Source organism: Myodes glareolus, chromosome 25 (assembly GCF_982192425.1).
Source record: "Myodes glareolus chromosome 25, mMyoGla1.1, whole genome shotgun sequence".
NCBI lineage: Eukaryota > Metazoa > Chordata > Mammalia > Rodentia > Cricetidae > Myodes > Myodes glareolus.
In genome coordinates, this window is record NC_142050.1 from 4983987 (window position 1) to 5007896 (window position 23910).

A 23910-nucleotide genomic window follows, 5' to 3' on the forward strand; every position below is an offset into this window, starting at 1 on the left:
GGTTCGAGTTGAAAGTGAGCTCCTCTTAAGAAGATGAGTGTTTTATTCTGTCAATCACACGGGGATAGTCCCCCAAAGAAATAAAAACTTGGCCTGTACACTCAGTTCAGATCAGCATAGGCCTTCTCACTATTAGAAGAGGGAATCTTCCACCCCTTCCTCTCTTCTATTGACAAGCAAGGCCGAGTCTCTTGCAACCTAACAAGGGAGGGAGTATATTTTGGCATCCACCAAGTATAGCTTTCCGAGGCTGCAGTTCTACGGGGAAGGTCCTTTCGCACCAGGAATGGGGTCAGGAGTGGTGCTCCGGCAGAAAGAAGGCACGTGCCAACAGGACTGGCTCTACACCTGGAGGGCTGACCTCTGAATGTCCCCTGAAATTCTGACGGCCTCACTGGAAGCCAAGCCACCCCCTCCCATTCCCGGCACTGCAGGCATCACCGAGCTACTTTCTGCTGAGGTCACCTAACTTCTACTCCTCCTTCACTAACTCATGGAGAGGCTTTTACAAAGTGTGTCCTCAACATTTGTAGTTGCTTTGACTTGGATGCTCTGTCGATGTCTGGAAACCCTATAGAGACTTGACTGTAGATATTGTTCGTGTTGGTTGCTTAAGCCCATCTGTTGACTGTGTCCTTCAGGTTTCCTTCAGAACACCAAATCACACCTCACCATTAGCCTCTCATTTCTCCTGGCCCTTTCAATACACTCAGTAAAGGTTACAGCTGACCCCAGCTATGCCAGAACTCTCTTTGCAGCTTTAACACTGACACACAGTCTGAAGAACGTTCACTCACTATAGAGAAGATGGCTTCTCAGAATGAGGAGAAGTGGATGGTTTCCAAAGAAACAAATATTCAAATGTGTCATCTTAAATATGGATCTGATTCTAAATCATGGCTGCTCCATGTCAAATCCAGCACACTGTAGGAGGCAGAGCACTGACGTGCAATTCCCCTCTCTGTGCTGTGATTACCACTAATGAATAAAGAAACTGCTTTGGACCTTACAGCAGGGCAGAACTTAGCTAGGTGGGGAAAACTAAACTAAATGCTGGGAGAAAGAAGGGCGGAGAGAGAAGCCATGGGGCCACCGCTGGAGACAGATGTGCTGAAACTTTGCTGGTAAACCATGACCTCATGGTGATACACAGATTAATGGAGATGGGTTAAATTAAAATGTAAGAGTTCGCAAATAAAAAACTAGAGCTAATGGGCTAAGCAGTGATTTAAATAATATAGTTTCTGTTGGATTATTTCAGTTCTAGGTGGCTGGGATGAACAAGCAGCTTCCTACAACAGAGTACAGGCCTTGCAATAAGGACTTTCTCTATGTCAACTTCCTCATCTATAAAATAAGATTTTTATAGGTACATTACATGTAAATTTAATAATTAAAATAAATATAGCAATTACCATAAACCTAGTATAATACCCAGCATGGGGTCATCTAAAGCCATGTATACTAGTTCCCTAAACTGATCATTCCCCACAGGCCTCTGGCTGCCAAAGACCTAGCTCTTTAATGCTTTGTTAATTAACATTAGTTAAGCAGGCTTTCCTTTAAGTACATACCTCAGTCACAACTATAAACCAGAGAAGGAAAGGCTGGCTTAGTAGAATGAGAAACATATCCATCACTTCTGGAAAAAGGGTTTTCAGAGTAGCCTAAGAACAGGGGTTGACAACAGTCTCCGCACTTAGCAACATGCACATTAAATATGGTCCAACAGTTCAGATCTTTAGATCCCATAGGTTCTTTGCAAAGAGAACAAACCAAAAAAAATTAAAACAACAAAACAAAATACAGACCACTGAAATTACAAGGGCTGGGGAAAAATGGGAAAAAGATGGTAGGGATTCTTTCATATCTTTTTGTTGATATCCTGCAACTAAAATTATAATTAATAACTAGTACATCATATATAGTGTGGGCTAAGCTCTACCCAGTGTGCTTTATATGCACACAGGATGACTATTCCCATGGGTATTTAAGGTATTATGCATGTCTTCTTTCCTACCCGCCTCAACAAACTTTAATAGATATGATGACTTTCAAAGAGAGGTGTGGCAGAGTTTGAAGTCCAGACTCACCACTTAATTTATAAGATAGACATTGAACAAATCACCCAAACCAATCAAGCCTTCCTTTCCTCAGTTGTCTGCCTGTTGGGCCGCAGTAGGGATAAACTGGTATAAAGCAAACAAAGCAATCAGCATGGGCCTGGGAGAGAAAATCCTCCATAGACAGGAGCTAGAGCGAACTGTTCTAGCTCTGGACCTCATCTCTGCGTCCTGAACATGTCGGCCATATCTGACCTTTCCACCTTCAGCTGTGTAAAATCCTGCCCTTGTTGACTTTTTCTTCTGTCTACAAATGCGCAAGTTCTACCAATACAACAAAAGCAAACAGGTGGGGAGGGAGCTGAGTGGTACAGCATGTGCTTAGTATGCATTAAGCCCCACAGGGATTCCCAAGCACTGCAAAACACAAACACAGTCAAAACAAATGGCAATCACTTAATGTTCCTCATTATCCCTTGGTCATTGTTTTTCCATAGTTTTTCTTTCACAGTAAAACTCCTAGGTTGAGTGGTTTATACACTTGTATTTCCTCATAAGCGTTTCTACTTCTATGATTCCATTTACACTGGCTTTGTTTGGTTTTGTTTTGTTGTCCCCCCACCCCCACCCCCCAGAGAGGGTTTATCTGCGTTAAGATCCCTGGCTGTCCTGAAACTTGCTTTGTAGACTAGGCTGGCCTCAAACTCACCGAGACCCACCTGCCTCTTCCTCTGCCTCCTGAGTGATGGGATTAAAGGCGCGCATGACTGCCTAGGAAACCGACTTCTTAAAGATAGCCACTGACCGCCATCTTCAGTTCTTTTTTCCCTCTCTTGCCATTCCTCCTCCTCTCTCATTTCTCTCCAATGCTGTTCATTACAGCCTCCATTTGAGACCTGCATCTGCTCTGTCCCCGGCCTGGAACTCCTGCCACCTCACTGAAGGTGGTCTCGGCATGCCATTATCAGTTTCTGTGGCCAGAAGATATCAGTACTCTCGTGGTTTCGTGCCCACGGATGACCCTCACACAGCATCTTCAGTGCCCAGTCTTCTGCCTTCTAGAACCTTCAAGAGGAGGAAAACTGGACAGGGATCTTTGTTCTGCCCCATGTGCCTGGGTCACCCATCCTTACATTTCTGTCCTGTATTCCTCAACAACAGGGAGAAGAACAGAGAGAAGAGCTTTTAAAAGTTTCTCGAAGCTTCTCGAATTCTAAAATCTGAAGACCCCATCACCACCACAAAATCTACATTCACTTTCTCGCTTTGTTACTTTCTAGGACTTTGCACTACTGAAGCATCCTTCAAAGGTATCCTCACTTGCTATCCCAACTGCCCCTGCCCCAGTCAGGCCAGTGTTCCTGTGTCCCCGCTGCGACCTCCCTGCCTTAAGTCTGACTCTCCCATCACAGTAGCCTGCAGGCCAAACCACATTACCTTACCTCAAACCTTTCCCGGCCACGTTAACAGGCCTTCCACCGGTCAGCAGCGTGATACCATTCCACGTCATATCCTCCGGAAGCTCCTGGCAAGTTTGCTGTGAGATCTACTTTCCTCTCACAGCTCTGTACCCCCCTGACAGCTCTTCTTAACTGCACACAGACTGCATTCTAGAGATCTGTGAAGCTGGATGTCCGCTGCCTGAGACAGCACCATCCTTCTGTAATCAGCCCTTCCCAGTTCCTCCCCAGCACCGAGACTGAGCACACTGGCAGGAAGGGACCTGCCCCGTTTACACTCAACTCTCCCAGTACTGCATCCTCTTTTGGGGGTAGGAGTGGAGGTGTCACCATGCAACAGCTCAGTTGCTTTCTTTACTCTAATGCCCTTGTTTGTAACAGGAAAAAAACATTTGGCTTTCAGTTCTCACTTATTTGCCCAACAACCAATTATCTGGTGTCTACTCATGCACCAGAAAGGTTACAAAGCGGCAGTGAACAAGGCTAAGTCCGTTATCAAAGACAATGCAGAGAAAGAAGACACAGGCACAGCGAACATACCAGACAGGCACCAGATTCTTAGCAAACTGCAATGGAAAGGTGACCACAGTGGGGTGGCCATTTTTCTGAGAAAGCCCCGCTGAAGCTTCGATCTGAGGGGAAGAGCCTTCAGCCCCATCCGATGTATTGGTTTTCTTGAAAGATGACTTTTCCTAGTTACCGAATTGTGTGGAGCAACTCAGCTTTTCTCAGCCATCTTCTAAATGGCCACAGCTCTGCCGGACACCAGAGCCAGCTTCAGCGCAAGTGTGCGGCCTGATCTGTCTCCACATTTACTTTTCAGATGTCCTGTGGCATGTTCAGAGTTGCGTCACCCACTTAGTAACATGCATTTACCTTCCCCATGTCTCTTCCCGGCTTTAAAGTTCATTTCCATGTTTTTCCATTTTAATTTTATGTGTATTAATGTTTTGTGTTCCACGAACGTCTGTGCACTACATGTGTGTCTGGAGTCGGTGGAGGCGGGAAAGGGTGTCCATTTCCCCGGGACCAGAGCTACAGAAAGCCGTGAGTCATCATCATATGGGTGCCGGGATTGACACGGGGTCCCCTGGAAGAGCAGCCAGCGCTGATACCTGGGGAGGCATCTCTCCAGCCTCTGCCTCATTTCTTTTTAGCAAGTTGTCCATTGTTCAATATCCCACAGCATGTTCATCCACTCATTTATCTACCAAGGGACAGCTTCGTTGCTTCTAGGTTTGGGCAATTATAAACAAAGCTTCTATAAACAGTAACACATATATAGTCAGAGAGTAAATTAATCTTTCTACATTATTCCAGCGGCTGTGTTTAGAAAAAGTGAAGAGTCAGAGAAAGTCCTCAATGAAAAGACACAAGCTGGACTGGGAACGTGGGAACGGCCACAAGGGTGGATGCAAAGTGACAATATCATGTTCCCTTGGTGTCGGGAAGTTTTCAACTGATGTGTTCCCAAAAAAATACCCGCACAATTGCTTTCTTCGGGTGGGACAAAGGTACATACAAAGGGGGTATTATTTTTATACATGCTTTTATATTAACAGGATTAAAATTGATAAATGGATGCAATATGATTAAATCCACTAACACTGAAATGTCCATACATGTTGACTTACAACTTCACTGCCGCTAGGAACCCGTGTTTTCTGCGTACTCAAGTATGGCGAGCACACACTGGAATAGTCTCCACGGCCTAACTTCTAGTAGCTCTGTAAGAGAGAGATTGCTACAGTTCACTTTCAATGTTTAGTGCTCAGTCCATCAGAGTTACAGGTAAGCAGGAGGCGCGAGGCCTCTCTACCCTGAAGGCTAGTACCAGCTGTCTGAGAGCTCTGAGTGCCAGAAAATCACAGGCAATGTGCTGTATAATCAGAAAAGGGAACAGTTTCAAGACCCAAATTATTCATTCGTTCCAAGAGAAGGACAGGGATTTTTCAAGACTGGAAGACTTTAAAAACATCAAACCAATGTCCCGGCCATTCTCTATGCTATATCCCATTCAGCAGATTGTATATTAAATGCTGCTTCATTTCTCTAATCTCTTGAATATGTTATGTATTTCCAACAGCTCTACAGTTGGAAAGAAACCATCATTAATAATACTAGAAAGCTAGATTAAAACTACATTGTCTCTGCAACACACACATGTGTGTGCATGTGTTACACATTTACACATGCATGCACATGACTCTTAAAAACATTCCCCATGGTTATTAAGACAACAGAAGGGACTGCATATGCACTGTGCTTAGCGACACTGAATTTAGAATCAATGATGTCCTGGTACAGTTTGGGTTATGAAGAAATGGAGTTTTATTCATATATCCTGGGTGATTTGAGCTTTTGAAATGTTCTGATGCGACGCTTGCCTTCAGAACACACTGACAATAGTTCCAGCAATCTGCTTACACAAAATGCACGAGCGTGTATACAGATGAAAAGAATCTATCTGAATAATGTCATCTGCAGTGTAATAAAGCAAATGCTTTGGGTAAGAACAGAGTTGATGGAGCCTGTTTTCCTAAGCGACCTTGCCCTGGTAAGCTAACACTTGGGATTACAGACTAGGAAACTCTACTGTCAATACATGATGGCTCTCACCTCATTTCTTTGGTGGCCAGGTTTTGTCACGAGGGAGACAAACTGTACTGATGCTTTCCAGTGAAGATGCTTCTGACCTCCATTAGCTGGGCTGCCATTCAGTGCTAAATAATAAGCCGTATAAGCTGACAGCACCAACGGAAAAGGTCGATTCACACAGCCCCCTTTCCTATGATAGACGATTTAGTTTATGCTACAAGAACTTAGGCCATAAAACAGGGTCCGAGAACTAGGCCCACATACGTACACAAGGACATGGTTCTGTGTGTGCATCGCCTAGGATGGACCCTAGAGCCTTGTGCGAGTCAGGGGGGCACTCCACCACGGAGCTGCGAGCACAAGCCTTGCCTTCTCCTGCTCTGAAGAAAAGCAGTGAAGAAGATTTTTTTTTAAACTGATTAAATAGTCTTTCAAAGAGAATTACTCGCTCTCCCTTTATTTCAATCATGTGTGTTTAACTAAATCTCTAAACATTACCAGTTCAGAGGGGGCTTTTGTTTACACAGTTCACAACATCTTCACTAACTATTTCTACCTTCGGGAATGTAAAATGTTTACTGAATTCTCATTCATTCTCTCTCTCTCTTGCATGTATTTTCAAGGCAAGTATTCTGATTTTCCTTTACTGGAAGGTCACAGAATGCTAAGATATTTTGCAAGTCAATTCAATAAGAAAAAAAAAAACCAAAACCAAAACAAAAGGCAATACAAAAAACAAAAAACGACAACCAGAGAGCTGGGTTAGAGCAGCCCAGTTGAGGTTGAGCTCAGCAGTCCGAAACACACAGACAGAGCCAATCACTCACCACGCCTGCTTCCAGCATTGTAATGTTAACAGCAGCAAACAAAGGGTAACCTGGGAAGAAGAAGCAAGAGCACCTGTCCCAAAATAAAAAGGACAGGGGTCCTCCCTTTAAAGAGTTACCTGAAGGGACAACCCTTAAAGTATTGGGTTGCTCCAGTTATTTGCATTTCTTTTCCAACCAACTAAAACTACAGAAAAATATCTTATGAGTAGAGAGCTCTACACCCTGAAATAAAATCACCGGGAACATCACAGAAAAGCTACGGTCTTGATGCTCGCTAGCCGCACGGTTCTTAACATTGATCCCATGAAAAGGTAAGATAGAAAGAACTGGAGGCCGGGTTCACAAAGCAAAACTGGAAAACCAGAATCGACTCTATCTTGGGTGGTGGCAGGAGCAGTCCACACAGGAGAGGTTCCAGCTGCTGGTTAACCAACCCTTGGGTGTCTGGGAACTGGGCTGATGAGGGTGCCTGCAGGAAGGTGGGGATGACCAGGACATTTTCACACAACAAAACCAAATTTCCAGCTCAAAAACACCAGTAACTTCATGTGGTAATTACCAATTCACCAAAACAACATTTGAAAGGCAGTGCCAAGTGTGTGGAATGCTTCTGAACTAGATTAAACCACTAGACTAGTAATTAACTAACGTTATGTGGGAGAGTGCTCTCGCTCAGACGTGAGCAATCTTGCTCATTTCAGAAAAGCAACTTTAGCGCAAAAGCATAAGCAAAGTCTAGGCTTCAGTCTCAGCTTGGAACACCACGGCTGGCAGCCGCTGCTCACCCAGCTACAAAATGAGGGTGCCAGGGACTTCCCAGGAGACTTAGAGGGGATTAAGACTGTGACATAATGTGAAGACAAACAAAGCTTCAGCCTGGTGTCTTCTGTAGCGAGTCACACAGCTTGCTCTTGTATCAGCAAACAAGTCCCTACCATTTCGTCGACAGAGATATTTCGATAACAGTCATTGCCATAGTACCAAGTGCCGTTTACTAGACAGCCTGTTGAAAGACTGCCTGGCATTCTGTCATAGTGACAAGCCACTACATCATGTCGCGGACGGCAAGGACCTAAAACGTTAGAAGAGAAATAGTTTTTTTTCCCCAAGTTCATCTATGCCATGACTCACGACAGCACTGTTTACTTTTTATAACTGCTAAGACATGTGCAAACAAAAGAGCCATCGACTGTGTTCACTGCCCAATTATAGTGTCTTACCTGCTACTGGAAAATAGTCAACTTTTCAAGGGCCTTAGAGATGGCTCTGTAGGTAACACTACTTGCCAAAACCTGGCAACCTGAGCCTGAATTCAGGAACCCAGAAAAAGGTGGAAAGAGATAAATGACTCTGATCTCATACGCATGCACACATACCACAAATGTAAAACTAAAATCAAAAGAGCCCACATCCACGTATTTATTCCAACCCATCACATAAACCTGGTTCCCTCACTAAGATTAATCCCAATGAAAGAGTCACGCACTATCTAATCCTAGGAAGGTTCAGATCATGAGGTACCCTAACAGTCACACGGCCTGGAGGAATGAGGGGGTGAGGGAAACTCCATTGTAAGCAATTCTGAATTTTCACTGAGGTCACCTAAAGAACCCAGAACCAAGAAAGAAAAAACACCACACAGAGTGCCCAAAGTAGTCAGCATGGTCAGCTGCTCCCCATGCAGGGCTTGTGATACCCACTGGGGATGAGAAGGGAGGGGAAGACAGCAGTGTCTCGGTGTTAGTGTTTATGGAGTGCATTTCCAGGGCCATGAAAAGCCAAGATCAAAAGAGCTTCACTTGCACAGCTTGGAGAGAAAATGAAGGCGATGCATTCTGGACACCAACCTATGCAGATGTCTAAGGGCAGGGTAAGGCCTGATGGGGCATGGCTTTATGCTTCACAACTAATTGGAAAAAAGCATCTCTTGACCTACATTTAATTTATTAATTACATATTTATGCTATTTATATAAATTAAGCTGCTTTGGGCCGACTTTGGATTTTACCCTGTATTCACAAAGATTTATTTATTGGAATCAGCAACAAATTCTTTATAAAATCTTACTGGAGAACAATGAGTACTTTTATTTGATAAGGTCTAGTGCTGGGCATAGATGCAGATGACTTCAGTTTATTACAACTTGGCCTTTGTCAGACATGGGCTCACTGAAGTCTCACTCTGTCTGTTCCACTCTATTTAGACCAGGTTGGCCTTGAAATCACAGCCTCCCCAGCTCTGGGACTAAAGGTGTGTTGTGCATCATCACACTTGGATATTCCAATACAACTTTAGGGGTAGAAAGGTAGGAAAAACTTCTCAAACTGCCACTAAAATCTGACCCGTCATCCTGCAAAGTTATTTTATAAACATAAAGTGAGTGAGATTTATAATAATTAAGATGCGGTACCAATACAGAAAACTCACATAGTATCAGAATTTATGTAGGATCAAAAAGCAAATTTTTGACCTAAGAATTTGGTTTTGAGACTAGGGAGATGGGTCAGCTGGTAAAGTGCTTTTCATTCAAGGATAAGGGCTCAGTATGAGTCACCAGGCACATATGGAAAGACAGGTGTGGCCAGGTTGGGGAGGTGGAAACTAGTCTAGCCAATCAGTAAGCTTCAGGTTCAGTGAAAAACAACTGTCTCAAAAAGTGAAAAGCAATAGAAGACATCCAGTGTTGACCTTTGGCCATTAGAGGTTCACACATCTAAACATACGTAACACCCAGGCCCAACACAGGCACACTGGAGAGAAGGAGAGGGAGAGGAAGAGGGAGGGGGAGAAAAGAGAGAGAGGGGGGAGATGATAAACCCAGTTCTTACTTCAATACAGGACCAAAGAGTGCTGCAGTCGGTGGCTGAGGCCAGAGCTGCTTGAGAGCTGTGCTGAACCACTCTGCCAGGCGACACCCCCATTACGGTCACCCTGCATCTCAGTCTCTCTAAGGACAGCTTGTTGGCAGATGTCAGGAAGGAATGCCTCCTAGATGGCACGACAGTGCTCTATGGAGTCTAGCAGAATGTCTTGTAAGGGTGGAGAAATGAACTTGCTCCAGAAGTACAGTTATGTCCTTGAAGCAACAGTAATTCAGCAGACGAGGAAAAGGTTAGTTACCTTGTAGATGCCGAAGAAGCCCAGATCGCGCACCACGGAGAGAGCGCTGACTCTGGGGCCAGTGGTGATCTCCCCAGCCACTTGCAAGCGGATCTTGACAATTTCTAAAGGATTGGTGAAAATTACCTGGGAGCCTCCTGCCTAGAGGGAAAAAAAGAAAAATTTAAGGTCAAAACTGAGGCATGTTAATAGGGCAGGAATAGAAGAACAACATCTTTGAATGAAGTTTAGGATATTCTGTCCTCACAGGACAATCGTTTCAGGTCCTATCCACCAATTAAAATGGATGGTGGATCAGCAAGATGGCTAAGTGGGTAAAGGTGCTTGGCATCAAGCCTGAGAACTCGACTTCAATTCCTGGAACCCACACAGGAGAAGAAGAATTGCCCCCAATCAAGTTGTTCTGTGACCTCCACTTATGCATGCTCACATGCGAGCATGCACACACACACATGCAATTAAATTTAAAAAAGAAATAAAAAATGCAGCTAGGGAATAAGTGTAAATCCAGGTGTGGCCCAGAATAATTCAAGTACAGAGGTCCTGCTTCCTCAGTGTGGAGGACAAGAAGAGATAAAGACCAGAGGAAGGCAACCGTTGACCCCACTCACACTGAAATGACAAGGAATCTCCTGTGTATTTTTTTTCTTGACATATTTTCAATTTCTACATAGATCATGTGTTACCAGGAAAATGTTAATCTATAAAGTGAAAGAAAATGTTCATTACTGTTTTTCTCTTTTCAACAATTTAATATTGTGATACCTTGAATAGGTATGGCCTTCATAGATTTGAATGCTTACTCCATAGGGAATGGAACTCTTAGGAGATATGGTTTTGCTGGAGTAGTTGTGGCCTTATTTGAGGAAGTATGTCACTGTGGAGGCAGGCTTTGAGATGTTATATGCTCAAGCTACACCCAGCGTGATACACAGTCTCCTTCTACTGCCTGTGGATCAAGATGTAGGACTCTCAGTTCCTTCAGCACCATGACTGCCTGAACAAGAACATGCCCCACCACGATGATAATGGACTGAACCTCTGAACTGTAAGAGAGCCACCCCAATTCAAGATTTTCCTTTATAAGAGACACCATGATTATGGTGTCTCTTTACAGGAACAGAAACCCTAATTAAGACAAATATCTTTATTAAGACACATTTTTATTTAAAAAAAAAAAAGAGAGAGAGAGACTTTCCCAGTCTCTGCATTTACAGAGCAGTGGTGTTTACCAATTTCTCAGACACATGCTCCCTCTCCCTGTCGACCCCTACCATGTTTTACCCATCCCCTTCACTAAAAGTTTTCCAAGCAAATTGGGAGGTCCCAGGAAAGGCCTCACAAAGCAGGAACTAGAGCCTGAGATGCATGCCCTGGGACTGCTGTGCCCTCCTGCTCCACACGATGCTATCTCGTCCTCTGCTCAGAAGAGCTGTGCTGGCCCATACACTGCTGCTTCCCGCAGAGACCTGGGATAAAGGCCCCGGCTTCCACCACCGTAACATGCAGGAGCTGACGAAGGTTAGCAGAAAGAGGATGAGATGAGCTTAGTCACCATCTTAGAAGACTCTCCTAGTGCTTCTGGATCGTAGATCTCTTTGCATTAAAGTGAAGTCATTATCAAATACAGAAATGAGCTCTAGAAAAGGATAGGTCCTAGCTCAGTGATATAATGCTCAGGGTCCTGGGTTTGATCCCCAGCACTACAAACAAAAAAATCTATGGGAAAAAATTGTTGAGAGGATTCACTAGGATGGAATTAGCCTGGTTTCCACTCAGATTTTAGTTGTTTTCAGAGTAGAGAAAACTTCCATTGAGCATACAGTGCAAGGGACAGGAGGCTAGCGTGCAAAGAGGCATTGTTGCCTGCAACCCTAATGAATGATTTCTCAAAGCCCCAATCAGGCAGTCCAACAGATTCTCAAGCTGGTAAGGAGGCAGCTGAAAGACACAGCATCAAGCCACTTATCTGGCAAATCACCGCATTCAGTATAAAAAGCAAAGAAATGCTGAAAATGTATCAGCCTGGTGCTTAAGGCAGAGCAGTGGCTCTACATGTTTAGGGTTCTGTCATACAACCTGGCCCGGTTATATTCAACTGCAGAGCTGTAAGGGTAGTGGCGTCTAGTCTCCACATCAGATAACTAATTAAGAATTTCCATATCTCAGCTTGTTAAAATTCTTCCTATGTGATTACACACATTGAGGACTGAAAATTCTCTTTACCATGCAATCTGTAGGATGCCTGTCAATTCTGAGGGTTTGCTCAGCTTCCATGAAAGCTATGATTCTAATTCCAATCTCCTATATTATTTCAGAGAATAGCTTTTATGTTTTCCTTTGATCTCGCAGCCAAGCATTGCCATTATCAAAGGTATAATTTTTAGGCACAGAATTGTCTCATTATTTAATTTCTTTACAAACACCTGTAAAACTTAACAATGTATCCAATAAAATAGGAACTTATTCTCAACCCCCTAACTCCAACACAATAGACAGACATGAATTCTTAGGACTGGCAGAGCTTGCAAGTTAAGATAGATAACACAAGAGAAAAAGTTCATTTCACAGGGCTGCTGGGATTAGATGTATCAGAAAAGAAATTGTAGTGGTACCAGGAAAATGGAGTGATATATACCTAGCCTTTGGCACACTAAGAAATAAAAAACCTATGGACCCAAAGTGGCACACTGGAAAGGTATGAAGATGAAACAGGTTCTTTGGAGTCCAGCTGGAAGAAAATGAGACTTGAAGGCACCTAGTGAAGATGCTTATCATTAGGCACAGTGTCTGGTCATCTTCAGAGCTTGATCACTGCACAGCACACTCACCGCCTGCTGCTCCTCCAACTCCTGCTCTATCTATTGTGCATTCACAGTACCTTAGCCACGCCCCTCCTCTGTAGAGATCAAAGAACCTCAAATGGGCCAACAACGAACAGGAACACCTATTATACACAGAGCCTTTGTGTCCCTCATCACTTGAGAACTCTGGCTGTGTGAAGATACTGGCTTTTGTGTGCATGTGATTTTTGTCACAAATCATTTTCTTACGACTTTCTGGAGTCTCTGGTGGAAGAAGACTTGGGACACTGAACTTACAGTGGCATACTGTACTTACAGTGCGGGCATTAACTTCTTTACATGTTTCCTGCTCTAGTTTCTGCTACTGAAAGAAACAGACTTGCTGTGGAGGTTTGAATGGCAAATGTCCCCCATAGACTCAAGTATCTGAAACCTTGGTCCCAGTTGGTGGCATTGCTGGATGAGATCCCAGGGAAGGGTTGACTTAATGGAGGAAGTACATCAAGGGGGGGATGGGCTTTGATAGTTTAAAGTCTTATCCCACTTCCAGTTTGTTCTCTGCTTCCTCCTGGTTCTCACAGATCCACACTTCTCAGCTTCCTATGCCTGCTCTCACCCTCATCACCAGCTTCCGTCCCTCCCTGCCATGATGGGCATGTGTCTCTCTGGAACCAAAGGCCAAATAAACTCTTTCTTCTGAGTGCTTTTGGTCATGGTATTTTATCACTGCATCAAGTGTGTATTTGGAGATGAAGTTTCCAAAGAAGAGAATTAAATTAAAATGAATTTTATTGCTGTTGGCTTGTTTGTTTTCAAGTAGGGAGTAAGACAGGGTCTTGGTATAGCCCTGGCTGCCTGGAACTTGCTCTATAGACGACACTGGCTTCAAACTTACGTGATCTTTTTGCCTCTGCCACCTGAGTGCTGGGATTTTATGCATTACACCACCATGCTCCACTAAATTTCGTCTTTAAGGAGGGCCTTAATCCAATCTTACTAATATTCTTATAAAAAGAAGAAATTAAACACAGACATATAGTACTGAGAAATGACCACACGAGGACACGGGAAAAGCTGGCCTAGAACTTGGAAAGCTAAAGGCAAGAAAACCACCCTGAGTTTGAGGTCAGCTTGGGCTATACAATAGAGTTCCAGGATAGACTGGGCTATCCAGTGAGACCTATATCCACAAAGTAAAACTATCACAGAGAGAAGGCAGCCATCTGTAGCCAAGGAAGGAGGCCTCAGAGAACCAACACCAAGGATCAGCACCTTGGTCTTGGGACTTCTAGACCCCAGATAGGTGAGAAAATGCACGTCTGTTGTCTCAGCCAACCAGACTGTGTCTTCGCCAACAGGACTGTAACTAGCACGTCTGTTGTCTTAGCTGACAAGACTGTAGCTAGCACTTGCATTTTAGCCGCCCCTGCATATTAGACCAGCAGTTTACCCAGGGCTACAGAACAGCAAGCAGAAGAAAAGGCATGTGAGAAAAAATAATTAGCATACATGACAGAGTTAAAGTCCAGACAAGACAATTCAAAGGAAGGCAAGGCATTTCCTATCAATGGTGTTCTGGGACATGAGAAGATAAAATGTTCGCTGGCAACAGAAGAGAGCTTCGGATTCAGGTGTCCGAGCCTTTGTGTCATTAAACACGACAGTTAATACACAACAGAAGTGCCTGAGAACAGAACAGTTGAGTTGCTGGCCTCTGAATCACATACACACAGACACAAAAACCCTTATTTTACATGTTTTATAATTTTTGCTTTGGTTTCCATGTGGTCCAAGAGCCATAGGCTGCACACAATGCAGTGAGAGAAGAAATGACATAAAAGTAGTGACAGAAGCTTCTCTGAGCAAGGGACCCACTGTAACACATTGGACAAATAAGATGTCAGCCTCATTGTGTCCCAGGAGGTGGGACAAATCTGCAGAGTAATAATCACTTTGTTGTTGCTGTTGTTTTAATGAATGAAATAAGGCAGACGGGTGTGGTTTAACTTACAGGATGTCATACAGCTAGAAGGTGACGCTTATATGCCAAGGTAAAATTACTGGCATGCGTTCGAGAACATAGTTATATTAATTTTTGCTGCCATTGCTGCTTTGAGGCAGTGTCTCACTATGTAGTCCTGAAAGGCTTAGAACGCACTACGTAGATCACACTGGCCTTGAATGCACAGAGCTCTGTCTGCCTCTGTTGGGATGAACGGCAGGCACTACCAGACTGGCTCATACTGACACCTCTTATTGTGGCAGCATGAAGGCCCTCCCTAGAATGGCTGGCTCGAGACCAGTGGTTCTCAACCTTCCTAATGATGCAACCCTCTAATACAGTTACTCATCCTGTGATGACCCCCAACCATAACATTATTTCTCTGCTACTTCATAACTGTAATTTTGTTACTGTTATAAACCATAATACAAATATCTGGTATGTAGGATATCTGATATGCGACCCCCCAAAGGCTTATTAACCACAGATAGAGAACCACCACTCTATATGGAACAGATGGGTCTGAAAGAGAATGACCAAAAATGAAACCACTGAGCCAAGCCATGGAAAGCCCAGGCTGGGGAGAAGGACTGGATCCTGACCACCATGCTAAGAGCCTGTGTAGAGTGGATGTGCTGTGGCTGAGTTTGGGTAAGAAGAAGATGCATAAACAGAGACAATTTAGGAACTGCAGGGGAACACCAAAACTGGGAAGAGGGTGTGTCTGGTGCTAATTTGGGAAAGATGGAACCAAACCAAAGGTAACAATTAGGGCTTTAGTAGATTGGGTGAGAGATAAAAGGTACAATTAAGATAATTGTGTCTGTAACAAAGAGAAATGAAGGGGTGACAGGCAGTGGGTGCAATAAAGACCAACAGGGTTAGAATGTAGAATGGAGGTGAGGTCAAAGGAATTGAGTTTCAGCAGCTATTTCACAGGACAGAGAATAATAAAGAGAATCATGAACACTGTGAGGTGGGAGATAATGAAGCATCCGCGGAGGACATACTCCACTGTAACTCAATCTAGGAGTTTATACAAGGATGGAAGGAAAATTATAAGAGTGGTAAATAGAAACACTGACTGTGTGGACAATGGGAATGGGGTGGTGAGTCAAGAATGTGCCTTCTAGAAAGAAGGCGGTGAAGATCTGCAGACATCAGACACAGTTGAGCCTGGCCAGTGACCTAGTAAGACAGCAGAGTGAATGCTGAGGCAAAGGAGGGGAAATGAGAAAAGCCCTGTTATTCTGAGAGTATGGGCAATGGGTACTTAGAGCCAAGAAGGAGACAGGATGTAGAGTGTAGGGAATAAAATAGCGGGGGTATTTTTTCCTAACCAAAGCAAACCAGAATCATTTCTGAGTACAGTAGAAGAGTGAAAGATAGGAGGGAGGGAGGGAGAAAGGGAGGGAGGGAGGAAGGAAGGGAGGGAGGGAGGGAGGGAGGGAGGGAGGGAGGGAGAAGAAAAAAAAACTACCCAGAAATATTTGCTAATGATATTCTGCTATACTTATAGATCAGTGTCAAGCCAAAAAAACATCACAGAGGCTTACTCAAGCAGCTAACAGAAGCAGATGCAGAAAACCAACAACCAAACATTAGGCAGAATTAAGAGAATCTCATAGAAGAGGGGAAAGAAGGATTGATTGTAGAAGCCAGAGGGGTAACAACACCAGAACACGGCCCACAAAATTAGCTAAACAGAGGCTCACAGAGACTGAACCAGTAATCACAGAGCCTACATGGGTTTGCACTAGGTTCTCTGCATATATGTGATGGTTATAAGTGTGGTGTTTTGTGAGACTCCTAACAGTAGAAGAGGGAGTGTCTGACTCTTCTGCCTGATCTTGGGTCCCTTTTCCTCCTACTGGGTTGCCTCATCCAGCCTTGATATGTGGGATTATGCCTAGTCTTTCTGAATCAGTTGATATCACTGGGAAGCCTGCTCTTTTCTGAAGGGAAATGGAGGAGCAGAAGATTTGGGAAAGAAGGGATGTGTGGACCTGGGAGGAATGGTGGGAGGAGAGACTGCAGATGGAATGTATTATATATGAGAGAAGAATAAAAAGAAAATTTGAAGACTTTTCTGGAAAGTAAGTTCTAGGCTAGCCTGAGCCGCATGGCATGAGAGGAACAGCCACAGTCATATAGCCAAAGCCATACTTACTGTTATTCTCCTGGGGAACTGCATTCCCCAGGAGGCCCCTATGCGCAGGCGCAGAGTGAAGCGTGGGCTGCCTGACTCAAAAGACTTCGTTTCCCAAAAATCACTTTCTCCCACAATCCAACAGGGACGCAGAAGGCAGCGTCAGATGCACGCGTACGCTGGATTGGTCTTTAAAAAGGCAGAACCGCGGTACCCCCTCCTTCTTTTCCCCCTTCCTGCTTACAGAGTGCACCGCCCTCACGCCCCTTTCCTATAATAAAGCTACACGTGGGTTTGTTTGTACCTCATGGTCTATTTCGTATTTCGCAGAAAGAACAACACTTACCCCTCGGAACTGATGGCAAAAACAATATTCTGGGACTCTACAAGAAGTTACAACAACAACACAGATGATCTTGAGAAAGAGAAAACACTCGTGTATGCTCAACACAAACAGCCTGCAAGCCACAGCAGGAAGCCAATATCCAAATACAAGGTAGGGCTGTACTTGTACCTACCAACAGGGGATCCAGAGTCACAGGATCCCACTGTGTATACACATGACCCATGGATGGATAAGATCAGTGCCATGTAGATTCTTACTCAGGCAGATACTATACTGAATAAAAACATCTGATGATCCACTTCATTTCACTGAACACTAGCAAAATAAAGATTCTGTTGCACTTCTAAAAGGCAAGACCCTGACATTCAAAAATATTACCTATCCCCAGAGTAGAAAGACAGAACTGGTATATCCAAAATGAGTTTATACCCTAACTTTTGTTTGCAAATAAGTATCATTAGCAGGAAATAGCTATGTAAAATACACAGGACCAAAATGAAGAAAATTACAGGTTTTGTGGTTTGTTCTAACAGAGATAAAAGATTTGAAGACTAGAGAATTAACTATTGTTATTAGAAAGATTCAATGTTATAAATGTTATGTTTGCCCATGACTCACTTTAAAATTCAGGTGTTATAAAAGATAAAATGAAACACATATTTTCTTTCAATTAATTTAGTATTGTTAAAATGTAATTTTCTCCGAATTTAATTTAACATTCAGAGCAATTTTCCTAAACAAAATCTCAATTCAGTTTTCTGAAGATGTTAAAAAATAAGATATCCTAAATAAGGTCATGTGGAGAGTTTTATTGGTGCCCATCCATGAATTAGACTGTCAGAAAAATTTAGAGTGTGGCATAAGGTGGATAATTGAGAAGATCTATAAACAGAGGAGCACAGAGGATACTGGAAGGCGTACACGGGAAGCACAAGTGGAAGAGGGCGGCTCCTTCTGCCCTGCACACAGCGTGCAGCATCCTACTGAGCTGTTGTTTACTGACCTTTCCTCCTTTAAAGGGGGGTAGCTAGAGGACCAGTTTGGATGTGTGTCAGCATCAGCCCCGTCAGCCACAATGAAGGAATGAAGTCCAACAATCTGGCATCGTCTCCAGCTTCTATGAACTACCGCGTCCCATGAATCTCATCTTCATCTAGAAGAGTTAGTCAGGGGTCCTGTACCAGAAGGGCTACCAACATGGACAGGACAATGCAAGACTCGAAAGATCTTGACTTAGTTCACATTTGTCAAGCCGTGGTTTACTGGGACTGATATGAGGGCTTTCCCAGTAGAAGCAATGCAGCCATCCAGTAGACTGTAACAGCCAACAGTCCTCTCTCTCTCTCTCTCTCTCTCTCTCTCTCTCTCTCTCTCTCTCTCTCTCTCTCTCTCCTTCCCCTCCCTTCCCCATCACTCCACATAGCCCTGGCTGTCCTGGAACTAGCTGTGTAGACCAGGTTGGTCTTTATCTCATAGGTCCTCCTGAGTGCTGGCACTAAACACATGAGCCACCATGGCCTGGCTAATGCTTCTTTCTTAACACCTTTTTCATTTCTTTAGTTTTGGAATGTGCAAGCTCTCTAATTCTTCTAATACCTGAAGGTACAGGTCTTTTCTCAAGGAAAGCCATCCTTCTACACTGACTGCCGCTAAAACCATCTCCAGGAGGTTTGGACAACATTATACATGCTGTCCTGCAGGTCCTTTTCTGGAACAATAAGGTTCCCTAACAACCAAGACAAAGGTAGTTTTTTATTTTGGGTGCTAATGATGGGCTTCACACAGGCTGGGCAGGCACTCTACCACTAACCTCCATCTGGGGCCCTTGGTAGGGCAGCCATTTCTAGACTAACATACCAAGAATGACAATGGCTCACACACCCTTTGTCTTCATCCCTCCCCTAAAGAGGCCAGAGTCTGATATTTGTGGGGCACTTGCAGTGCAGCAGGCACAGTGCTGAACCCCACACAGACATCTTCTGCCTCCAGTCATGACACACAGGTCCCATTATCCATCTTTCTGGAGATGAGGAAGGAAGGAGCGAGCCCATGCTGGCCTCATTTCAAACCAAAGCTCAGAACCTTTATTCTGATTTACTATTAAAGACACTGAGCATTGAAATTGGTTTTCAGTTTTCTTTCTTCTTTGGGTAGAGTGACTGCCTATGTCTTTGGCCAATTTGATCATCCGGACCAGAGTTCCTGTGACTTGGTGATGATTTTGACAAACAAATAAAAGATTCAGACACATCCAGAAAATATGAGAAGACATGGTTTCTAAACAAATAGTTAGCTGGTTTAACAGATTTCTCCCATTTGTCTTTGTAGATTAGGCAACAAGTCATAAGGAAGTCAAATAAGCAGGAAGTATAACCCCCAGATCATTAAATATCAATCTTCAAGGCCTACTTTAGACTTACTCAGAAATGAATGTACAACTAGTGACAGTCTCTATTTTATTCAGATGGGGCTGCAAAGGGGTCACCCTGGGTGGTACAGATTTCACATAAACACAACACTGTTCATGATCGGAATAAGAGACACCTCACTTCTCTCCACACACACCACGCTCGCACCTCTGCACAGCGGCTTCGGCGGTTGTCATTCTTGTCTGCCTCCCACAGGTCTCACAAATTCACCTTTACACCCTGTGGCTCGAGAACACTGAACAGAGAAATGGACTGTGGAAGCTGCAACTATGCCAGCATGGAGCCCACACACCAAGCTCCTCAAATGAGAACGGCTCTCTCCACACAAAGCATCATCATTTCCAAAATGCTCTAATTTTTCACATGATATGATTTCTTGGGGCTCAAAGCAAAATTATAGCTTTTTTCTTCTAATATCCCCTCTCACTAAAATGGGCAGGATGGGTACTTTGCAAAGAACCTGAAATGTGGCTTCTATCTGAGCTTCTCTTGGTCAATGCCTAGATGTTTGTATAAGCTTGCTATCTTTGCATCCTCACAAGTTTGCAGCCCCAATCCCCTTCTCATGTTACAAAAAGACTTCCTTTGCTGGTAATGTCTCTGAGTGTGCAGGGAATATTATGGTTGGGGGTGAGCGTATAGCTAGTTCTTTCATACAAAGAGAATTCCAAAAAGATATTTAAAAAGGCAACTTAACCCTGATGCTTTGCCCTTTTTTTCTGTAAATATTCAAAGAACAATGATCTCCAATAAACCTGACTAAACTGACAATGTTCTTTAGATAAAGTGGGTACAGACAGAAAGGTTTTCTTGTTACAGGTGCCTTCCAATTTACTTGAACAGGCTCATTCCCACGACTGGAGAAATACCAGCCATCTAAATACAATACATCTTCAGAGCTCCTCCTTTTCCTTTTTCTACATAATCCATTTCCTTTCATTTGTCTGAACACAAGAAGTCTTTCTGCAACCTGTCCTCACTAAATTGGACACTATTCCCAAACATTCATTCCTGGAACCTGGGATATCCCGTCAAACGCAACTATGAAGGTTAAAAATTAAAAAAAAAAGGGTCTAGTCCACAATCTTGAGAACACTAACACCTTCCTTTAAAAACAACTGAAGCCATGAGCTTGCTGTCCACAGAAACATAACATTATAGTTTTTAACACAATATAATTTCCGCTATGTTTTAAACTAAAAGCATTAAATATATCCATAGTTTAATCACCTTCCTTTAATTTGAATTCACATGTTAGACACTTATAGCTACTTAAAAAATAAGTGGCAAATGTATATGAAGAATATGTATCTTGATATTTTAATTATGCTCAATTGAATGTACTTAGATTTAAAGTGCTTTTCACAAATGACATGTGCTAAGAATATCTAATTGCACACTGACATTCTAAAATATGCGCTTACATGTGTCAAAAATAGATTAATATAAAATTATTGGATGACTTTTTCAATAAGTCAAATACATTATTTTGATTACTTAGATACAAACAAAATTGTACATACAAATATGTTCTATAGTAGTAAATGCCTAATGATGTGTCACATTAATATGAATATATACAATTGTGACAGTATTTGCGATTTGAGTAAGTTAGAAAACAGGTTTCTTAAGAATTCTTAGGTTCAATGTATTTTTCCAGTTACTTATCCTCACTTAATATCAATGGAAACATCAAAATAATTCAAATGTAGGCCAAGTGTTTTTACTCTTCATAGAGATCACAGATAGAAACCAGATACTCATCAGGTAACAGCAGATGGATTAAACTAGTGTGCACTGCACAGGAGTAAGTAGGCATTGAAGACAAACACTCAGCAGCCCCCAGATAAGCTGGCAAAGGTGACCAGTCAAAAGGTCATTTAGGGTCATTCACTCCATGCTTGGCCTGGTCCTTTACAAGAAGTGTCTTTACCATCCCATGATCAGGTCATTATTCCAAATTGAAAAACATACCTCTGCTTAGATTTGACACTGGGACTTAATGTTACATACAGCATCAAGAAGACGCAATCTAATTTTTTTTTTTAAAAAAAAAAGGTGTCACACTCTAGGTAAGGTGACCATTATTGTATTGTGCTGAATTCATAACTATCTTCAGCAACATGTGTTTTGGACATGCCTAGAATCCTAGTCAATTATACTCTGAATCACACAATTGAAAATTTGTTCACAAAATCTCTACCTCCATGTACCTCAGAATGAGACTACATTTTGAGGTAAGTCTTTTTAAAAGAAGGAATTCAAATACAATAAGGCCATAGGGTTGACCCTACTCTTTGGAGTCCTAAGAGAGTAGGACTCACACGGAACACTGACTGAGGGTGACTTCACGAACGTATAGAGAGGATGCCTTGGCCTTCGAGCATGTTCAACTGTGGAGAAAATGGAATAAGCACTGCTTATCTCCCTGACTCCAGGACACCCAGTCTACTGAATTCCAAAACACCAGAGCTTGAGTACCTAACCACAAAAACATATAGGATTCTCCTTTGGTAAAAAGGTAAGAGCAGAATCTTCTTACCATTTAATTGTTTGTTCCTGAGATACTAAACGAGAAAATTCTATTCTTAATGTTTTAACCAAATGGCAAGGTAGAGAAAAAGGCTATTATATTTACACATTTTATAAACATCAAGTTTTATATTTTCAACTTGCATGGGGTTTTAATAGGCCCTTAGAAGCCTGGCCAGGAAACCAAAGTGGAATATATTTGACATTAAAAAGCAATTAAGCTAGAGACCTGTCAAACTTGTTGACATTCGGACTCTGCCTGTTATAGTGTCTACTGAACGCTACCACCAGAATTAGCTAATGCCTAGCTGGCTGTTGGTATCTAAACTACCTTACCTCTAGGACACCACTGGACAAACCTTTCTTCAAGCATTCATATCATAACAAACACCTCCTCTATTTCTTAGAAACCGGAATACAGTCTCATTGTTTAAAGTGTCCCGAATCAGATCCTGTAGCTGCTAAAGAGAAGAAAGAAATCAGCCACAAGCCCTCTGGCTGGCTGACTGGCTGTCCCGAAAGCTGGACCCTCATATACAAAGATGGTTTTTCCTAGCGTCCAAAGGCAGTTCTGATCCAAACATATCAATGTTTTAATGAGCTCAGATTGCTATGCCAAAATATCATAGGCTGGGCCCCTATGCCAGTCAGATTTTGTCAACTCAACCCAAGTTAAGATCATCTGGGAAGAGGTTATCTCAACTGAGAAAATGCCCTCATCCACAGGATCCTGTAGGAAAGGTTGTGCGGCATTCTCTTGATTGATGTGGCCCAGTGTCACCCTGGACAGATGGCCCTGGTTGTGTAGGAAAACACGTTGAATAAGCCACGGAAAGTAAGCCAGTATGCAACAACCCTCCATGATTTCTGCTTCAGTTCCTGCCTTGAGTTCTTGTTCTCCCTTCTCTTGATGGCAGACAATAAAACATAAGCTGAAATAAACCCTTTCTTCTTCAAGTTGATTTTGGTCATGGTCTTTATTATAGCGACAGAAAACCAGGACAGTCACATACAATAATACAAACTGCTTTCTCAGGGTTCTGGAGGTTAGACACTCATGGTCAAGTGCCAGCACAGCACAGGGTATCTTTCTAGTACACACACACACACACACACACACACACACACACACACACACACACACACCATATTCCCCGAAAATCATGTTTTCAAGGTTCAGTTGCCAACAGTAGACTTTGGGGAAAGTGTCTGGACCGTGATTAATTGAATGACAGATTCTTAGTTTGATAGTGTTACTGTAACACTTGAGTTTCGTTGGGAAAGGCTACCGAGGCTATGCCTTTGAAGGTATAATCTGTCCCCTGTATTTTGCTTACTGTCTACTTACTGTCTACCACGAGGTGATTAGCATCCTTTGACCACCATGCCTTGCTGCCAAGCCTCGGCCTTGTCATACCCTGGGACTGAAGCCTGTGAGATGTGAGTCAGCAGTAACCTGTCAGTGGGTGTACTGCCACGTGACATAAACCATCAGTGGGCACACTGCCACGTGACATAAACCATCGGTGGGTATACTGCCACGTGACATAAACCGTCGGTGGGTACACTGCCACGTG

The 23910-nt window shown here is 43.1% G+C and overlaps 1 protein-coding gene across 3 annotated transcripts in view; it reads right to left on the reverse strand.

Moving 5' to 3' along the window:
• Positions 1-23910, reverse strand: part of Slc25a13 (solute carrier family 25 member 13) — a 176074-nt gene that overhangs the window by 22908 nt on the left and 129256 nt on the right. For all 3 annotated transcript variants that reach the window (XM_087901791.1, XM_087901789.1, XM_087901792.1), the window contains one exon: positions 10072-10212. In XM_087901791.1, coding sequence (XP_087757917.1) covers positions 10072-10212 — 141 coding nt within the window. The remainder of the gene's footprint in view (positions 1-10071; positions 10213-23910) is intronic.